We start from the raw sequence: 8022 nt of genomic DNA, 5'->3' as shown, positions 1-8022 counted from the left end.
ACCCCTGAGTTCAGGTTGTTTTAATGGTCAGTATGTTACATGGACCTGGGAGTTCAGGTTGTTTTTACAGTCAGTATGTTACGTTGACCCCTGAGTTCAGGTTGTTTTTACAGTCAGTATGTTACGTTGACCCCTGAGTTCAGGTTGTTTTTACAGTCAGTATGTTACGTTGACCCCTGAGTTCAGGTTGTTTTTACAGTCAGTATGTTACGTTGACCCCTGAGTTCAGGTTGTTTTTATGGTCAGTATGTTACATGGACCTTGGAGTTCAGGTTGTTTTTACAGTCAGTATGTTACGTTGACCCCTGAGTTCAGGTTGTTTTTATGGTCAGTATGTTACATGGACCTTGGAGTTCAGGTTGTTTTTATGGTCAGTATGTTACATGGACCTTGGAGTTCAGGTTGTTTTTATGGTCAGTATGTTACATGGACCTTGGAGTTCAGGTTGTTTTTACAGTCAGTATGTTACGTTGACCCCTGAGTTCAGGTTGTTTTTATGGTCAGTATGTTACATGGACCTTGGAGTTCAGGTTGTTTTTATGGTCAGTATGTTACGTTGACCCCTGAGTTCAGGTTGTTTTTACAGTCAGTATGTTACATTGACCCCTGAGTTCAGGTTGTTTTTATGGTCAGTATGTTACATGGACCTTGGAGTTCAGGTTGTTTTTTTATGGTCAGTATGTTACGTTGACCCCTGAGTTCAGGTTGTTTTTACAGTCAGTATGTTACGTTGACCCCTGAGTTCAGGTTGTTTTTACAGTCAGTATATTACGTTGACCCCTGAGTTCAGGTTGTTTTTACAGTCAGTATGTTACGTTGACCCCTGAGTTCAGGTTGTTTTTATGGTCAGTATGTTACATGGACCTTGGAGTTCAGGTTGTTTTTACAGTCAGTATGTTATGCTGACCCCTGAGTTCAGGTTTTGTTTAGGAATGGGTTCGTTCGGGGCAGTGGTAGAGCAGGTTGAGAGCTTCAAGTTCCTTGGTGTCCATCTCACCAACAAACTATCATGGTCCAAACACACAGCCGTGAAGAGGGAACGACAAAGTCTATTTCCCCTCAGGAGGCTGAAAAGACTTGGCATGAGACCTCAGATACTCAAAACGTTTTACAGCTGCACCACCGAGAGCATCCTGACTGGTTGCATCACTGCCTGGTATGGCAACTGCTCGGCCTCCGACCGTAAGCCACTACAGAGGGTAGTGCGAAACAGCCCAGTATATCACTGGGGCCAAGCTTCCTGCCATCCAGGACCTCTATACCAGGCGGTGTCAGAGGAATGCCTAAAATTGTCATAGACTCCAGACACCTAGTCATAGACTGTTCTCTCTGCTACCGCACGGCAAGCGGTACCGGAGCGCCAAGTCTAGGTCCAAGAGGCTTCTAAACAGCTTCTACCCACAAGCCACTAGACTCCTGAACAGCTGATCCAGGGCTGCCCAACCCTCTTCTTGGAGATCTACTGTCCTGTAGGTTTTCAGTCCAACCCTTATGTAGCATATCTAATTTAGCTTGTTAAGGTCTTCTTGAGTAGCTAATTAGTAGAGTATGGTGTGTTAAATTAGGGTTGGATGTAAAACCCACAGGATGGTAGATCTCCGGGGAAGAGGGTTGGGCAGCCCTGAGCTAATCAAATGACTACCCAGACTACTTGCATTGCCCCCCTTCTTTAACTCTCTGTTTATTATCTATGCATAGTCACTTTAATTGACTCTGTACCGGTACCCCGTGTATATAGCCTCGCTATTGTTATTTTATTGCTGCTCTTTAATTACTTGTTACTTTTATTTTTATTAATCTATATTTTACTTAACACTTATTTTTCTTAAAGCTGCATTGCTGATTAAGGGCTTGTAAGTAAGCATTTTCATTTAAGGTCAGGGTAGCCTAGTGGTTAGAGCGTTGGACTAGTAACCGAAAGGTTTCAAGTTCAAATCCCTGAGCTGACAAGGTACAAATCTGTCGTTCTGCCCCTGAACAGGCAGTTAACCCACTGTTCCTAGGCCGTCATTGAAACTAACAATTGGTTCTTAACTGACTTGACAAGTGAAATAAAGGTTAAAAAACACCTGTTGTATTCTGCGCATGTGATGAAATTTCAGAACCAAAATATTGCATCAGATACTCATTTTATGTTATGTAGTCTGTCCACACGAGATTAGGAGTGGGACTTTGTCTTGTTTAGATTTAGCAACAGTGGTGGAACTGTGAACCCAGACAGCAGAGCAGGGAGGAGCTATAGGAGGACGGCCTCATTGTATTGGCTGGAATGTAGTAAAATGGAACGGAGTCAAACACAGTTTCCATATGCTTGATGTGTTTGATACCGTTCCAATTATCCCATTCCAGCCATTACAATGAGCCCGTCCTCCTATAGATCCTCATACCAGCCTCCTCTGCCAGACAGAACAAACAGTAAATGTCCCTGACATCTGATCTGTACTACCATGAAAGGCAGAGGAGAGAAAACAGATTATATAAAGATGGGAAGTATCCTGAGCATCACTGAAACATCAACAGGCAGAGAGAGACAGACTTACTGTACAGAGACACAGGGAGAGTCATTATAGTGAGTGAGACAGACTTACTGTACAGAGACACAGGGAGAGTCATTATAGTGAGTGAGACAGACTTACTGTACAGAGACACAGGGAGAGTCATTAGAGTGAGTGAGACAGACTTACTGTACAGAGACACAGGGAGAGTCATTATAGTGAGTGAGACAGACTTACTGTACAGAGACACAGGGAGAGTCATTATAGTGAGTGAGACAGACTTACTGTACAGAGACATAGGGAGAGTCATTATAGTGAGTGAGACAGACTTACTGTACAGAGACACAGGGAGAGTCATTATAGTGAGTGAGACAGACTTACTGTACAGAGACACAGGGAGAGTCATTATAGTGAGTGAGACAGACTTACTGTACAGAGACACAGGGAGAGTCATTAGAGTGAGTGAGACAGACTTACTGTACAGAGACACAGGGAGAGTCATTATAGTGAGTGAGACAGACTTACTGTACAGAGACACAGGGAGAGTCATTATAGTGAGTGAGACAGACTTACTGTACAGAGACACAGGGAGAGTCATTATAGTGAGTGAGACAGACTTACTGTACAGAGACACAGGGAGAGTCATTATAGTGAGTGAGACAGACTTACTGTACAGAGACACAGGGAGAGTCATTATAGTGAGTGAGACAGACTTACTGTACAGAGACACAGGGAGAGTCATTATAGTGAGTGAGACAGACTTACTGTACAGAGACACAGGGAGAGTCATTAGAGTGAGTGAGACAGACTTACTGTACAGAGACACAGGGAGAGTCATTATAGTGAGTGAGACAGACTTACTGTACAGAGACACAGGGAGAGTCATTATAGTGAGTGAGACAGACTTACTGTACAGAGACACAGGGAGAGTCATTATAGTGAGTGAGACAGACTTACTGTACAGAGACACAGGGAGAGTCATTATAGTGAGTGAGACAGAGTTACTGTACAGAGACACAGGGAGAGTCATTATAGTGAGTGAGACAGACTTACTGTACAGAGACACAGGGAGAGTCATTATAGTGAGTGAGACAGACTTACTGTACAGAGACACAGGGAGAGTCATTATAGTGAGTGAGACAGACTTACTGTACAGAGACACAGGGAGAGTCATTATAGTGAGTGAGACAGACTTACTGTACAGAGACACAGGGAGAGTCATTATAGTGAGTGAGACAGACTTACTGTACAGAGACACAGGGAGAGTCATTATAGTGAGTGAGACAGACTTACTGTACAGAGACACAGGGAGAGTCATTATAGTGAGTGAGACAGACTTACTGTACAGAGACACAGGGAGAGTCATTATAGTGAGTGAGACAGACTTACTGTACAGAGACACAGGGAGAGTCATTATAGTGAGTGAGACAGACTTACTGTACAGAGACACAGGGAGAGTCATTATAGTGAGTGAGACAGACTTACTGTACAGAGACACAGGGAGAGTCATTATAGTGAGTGAGACAGACTTACTGTACAGAGACACAGGGAGAGTCATTAGAGTGAGTGAGACAGACTTACTGTACAGAGACACAGGGAGAGTCATTATAGTGAGTGAGACAGACTTACTGTACAGAGACACAGGGAGAGTCATTAGAGTGAGTGAGACAGACTTACTGTACAGAGACACAGGGAGAGTCATTATAGTGAGTGAGACATATTGAGATATGATGCTGGCTGTGTGTGTCACTGTTGTCCTGGGCCTTCTCTCAGTGAGTGGCTCCCAGGCAGCCCCTTTAACCTGTGATGATCTCCTGAGACCACTGGAGCTGAGCAGTGTCAATCAGGTACTATCTACTGAACTGTACTGTCTGTCTGTCCATGCACCTGTCATCTGTCTGTCTGTCATCTGTCTGTCCGTCATCTGTCTGTCCGTGTATCTGTCTGTCCGTGTATCTGTCTGTCCGTCATCTGTCTGTCCGTCATCTGTCTGTCCGTGTATCTGTCTGTCCGTCATCTGTCCATCCGTCTGTCTGTCATCTGTCTGTCCGTACGTCTGTCTGTCCGTCTTCTGTCTGTCCGTCATCTGTCTGTCCGTCATCTGTCTGTCCGTGTATCTGTCTGTCCGTGTATCTGTCTGTCCGTCATCTGTCTGTCCGTACGTCTGTCTGTCTGTCATCTGTCTGTCCGTCATCTGTCTGTCCACCCATGGTTAGGGAGACAGGGTTGTTTGTGTCAGCTGACCCAGATTGTCTATCTGCCTTTCCATCTTGCAGACTCTGGGGAAGTGGATGTATATTGCTGAGAGTTCGGATGGTCCTTTCTGGGAACAAATACTGTATACCTTATTACACAGTGCCTGGATAGAGATCTCTGTGCCGGTCGGTACCCAGAACAACATTCTTGACATCGCCCATTTCTTTGGCATCGGTATTCCACATCTAAATGCTTTTCGATTCAGATGCTACAGGATCAACTCTAACTTTACTCTGCATGACAATAAAACATGGACCTCAGTGACCCCCAGCCCTGTTACTGAGGTTCTCCTGCCAACGTGCTCAGACTGCCTCCTGACCCTGGAGAGATGGGATGAGGATGGGAAGACCTTCACCTCTCTAACACTCTACAGTAGGAGACGGAGCTCACTGCTACTGAACTGGACTTCTATAAGAAACAGGTGGATTGTCTCAGTCTGCCACCAGCGACATTCATGGATCCACAGAAAGATCTCTGTCGCGACACAACTCCACTCTTAGAAGATACAATTGAGAAGGAAGTTGAGAATGCAGTTGAACTTATTTCAGAGATTCCAAGAATACTCAGATATACATTTACACGTTTAATGGATTTAGTTTTTTTAGCCATTTCAAATGTTTTTGTGTTTGATGAGTAGTTGCCTCCTCCTCTCTGATTGGTTTGCTGCCCACCATGTATTCTACAGTAACCCAGGGTTACAGTACCTAACCCAGCAAGCCTGTAAACAGTCCCTGATGCCTTGATGTGGGACCAAACTCCACTCTGCTAATGTTGCTCTACATTCAACACAATAAATCCAGATTAAGACAAATGTGATTTACATTGTTTTGTTTGTCCCAATGACCAGCTACAATCGGGAGCATTTAAAAAGAAAAGGAAATAAAAGAATGGGTGATAGTCTACTTCCGGGTTTCTCAAACTGGGTCCCGAGGCCCCCAAGGGAACGTTCAGTCCCCAGGACCGAGTTAGGGACCCTGTTCTACTGACATCACTTACAGTAGCCTACTCAACGTCTCTTATCGACAGCAGGACAGTCAGTCGTAAAACATCCAACACTCAACATGTTTAGGTCATTGGTTCTTTTATTTGGCAGTTTAAATGTTCCCTTGTCTTTAGCACAGAAAATAGTGAGATGGTTCATGTCATGTTGACAGAACCCCAAAGCTTTATTCAGCGAAGCTTGAGACACATGGAGGGAGAACACTTGTACTGCAGTAGTCAGCATGTGGAGGATGCAGGCAGATCGTTGTGACATATTTAAACAGGGTCATTGTAGTGTGCTGAATGTGGAGCATCCATTCTCTGTGTATGGAACTACCAGAGAGAGGACGCTGATGATATGACACCTCACTTGAAACACACACACACACACACACACACACACACACACACACACACACACACACACACACACACACACGCACACATAGACTTAGAGTGAACATGTCTGTCAAGATAAAGGAAAGGGGGCTTTAGAACATTCTACTGGCCAGGATGTCATGTATGGTGGCTCTATGATGTCATCATAACATTCAAGTCTCCAGATTCAGTGGACATATCAGACTAGAGTAAGCTAAAGTTAATCACCTGGCCTGCATCCCAAATGGAACACTATACCCTTTTTTCTGCACTACTCTGGTCAACAGCAGTGCACTTTATAGGGAACAGGCTGCCATATATAGTCAGGGGTCAGTCTGGAGGAAGTGATAAACAGCTGCTCCATCTGGAGACACATTGTTAAAGAGGACCAATCACCTCCTCTTGTTCCAGCTTCCTCAAGATCATTTGAGGACATGTGGACATTTTAAGCCGAGGTTTGGCAGATTTTTAATGTGAGTTCACAGCATGTGTGTAATTGTGTGTGTGTGTGTGTGTGTGTGTTTACGTGTGTGTGTGTGTGTGTGTGTGTGTGTGTGTGTGTGTGTGTGTGTGTGTGTGTGTGTGTGTGTGTGTGTGTGTGTGTGTGTGTGTGTGTGTGTGTGTGTGTGTGTGCGTGTGTGTGTGTGTGTGTGTGTGTGTGTGTGTGTGTGTGTGTGTGTGTGTGTGTGTGTGTGTGTGTGTGTGTGTGAGGTGATAAAATGGGATGCGCTGTCAGGAGTCTGAGTTCACGACCTGTTAACATTCTTCACAAAGACACAGAAACTGACATCATTAGAAAACAATGCAAACGTCAGCTAACAACCAACTCACAACACCAAAAAAGACTTTCACAAAAAAATTATTGTAGATTCAAATTTCAAGAACCAATAAATAATTAGATAACAAAAGAAACATTTGAAATTGTACAACACAGTGCATTTGATACACTTGTTTGCGCTCAATCAGCCTAGCCTACCCATCAAGATAGATACAAAAATGAAGTATTTACAAAATAATACCCATGTTTTCATGTTGTTGATTATTTTCCCCTTCGGAAAAAATAAATCATTAATTATCTAATGGAAAATACTGTTAATACTGATTGTGTGTGTGTGTGTGTGTGTGTGTGTGTGTGTGTGTGTGTGTGTGTGTGTGTGTGTGTGTGTGTGTGTGTGTGTGTGTGTGTGTGTGTGTGTGTGTGTGTGTGTGTGTGTGTGTGTGTGTGTGGGGATGGGTCAGGGTGGGTGGTGTAGTATGTTGGTAGTGAAGTCCTCCACCCTCCAGGACTCCAGGGCTTGGTGTCTGCTGTGGAGTTTCCAGGGTGAGGCTGGGTGGAGGGACGTGATTGGTGGATGTTGGGGAGAGGTGGGGCTCACGCTGTCAGCTCTTCCCTCAGCTCTTTGTTCCTGCGCACCATGGCTGCGTGTCTCTCCTGAAACACAGGACACAGACACCACAGATAGAGAGGAGGAAGTTAACATCCACACTGGACAGGAAGTCAGAGCTATAGCTTACACAGGCAGGATGCACCCCTAGTGGTCTCTTAGAATGAAGTCTCTATTTTAATTCTAGTTCTTTCATTCTAATTCTAGATCACACCATCTCCTGCAGGCGTTCCATCATGGCTGCCTGGTTGGCCTGGTGGTTCTCCTTGATCTGCTCCATCTTACATTACTATTACATTACTACCCTGCTACACCATTACTACAATAACATTACTACTACCACAGAACTAGTACTGCTACTGCAGTACTACGACTACTACTACTACAGTACTACTTCTACTATTTCAATACTACTACTACTACTACTACTACAGTACTACTTCTACTATTTCAATACTACTACTACTACTACTACTAATACTGCTACTACTACTACAACTACAGTACTACTACTACTACGACTACTA

The 8022-nt window shown here is 44.2% G+C and overlaps 1 protein-coding gene and 1 long non-coding RNA gene across 2 annotated transcripts in view; one reads left to right on the top strand and one right to left on the bottom strand.

Moving 5' to 3' along the window:
- Positions 1-3913: 3913 nt before the first annotated feature.
- LOC135520875 (uncharacterized) lies at positions 3914-5562 on the top strand. Its single transcript, XR_010452458.1, has 2 exons — positions 3914-4342; positions 4772-5562. It is a non-coding gene; the product is annotated as an uncharacterized LOC135520875 (long non-coding RNA).
- Positions 5563-6737: 1175 nt separating this feature from the next.
- Positions 6738-8022, bottom strand: part of stmn2a (stathmin 2a) — a 15627-nt gene continuing 14342 nt past the window's right edge. The window contains exon 5 of the mRNA XM_064946687.1: positions 6738-7542. Within this exon, the coding sequence (XP_064802759.1) occupies positions 7483-7542 (60 nt within the window). The 3' untranslated portion in view covers positions 6738-7482. The remainder of the gene's footprint in view (positions 7543-8022) is intronic.

Source organism: Oncorhynchus masou, chromosome 29, assembly GCF_036934945.1.
Source record: "Oncorhynchus masou masou isolate Uvic2021 chromosome 29, UVic_Omas_1.1, whole genome shotgun sequence".
In the NCBI taxonomy this organism is placed as follows: domain Eukaryota; kingdom Metazoa; phylum Chordata; class Actinopteri; order Salmoniformes; family Salmonidae; genus Oncorhynchus; species Oncorhynchus masou.
Note: the sequence above shows the minus strand (reverse complement) of the source record. Positions and strands in the feature narration are given on the sequence as shown.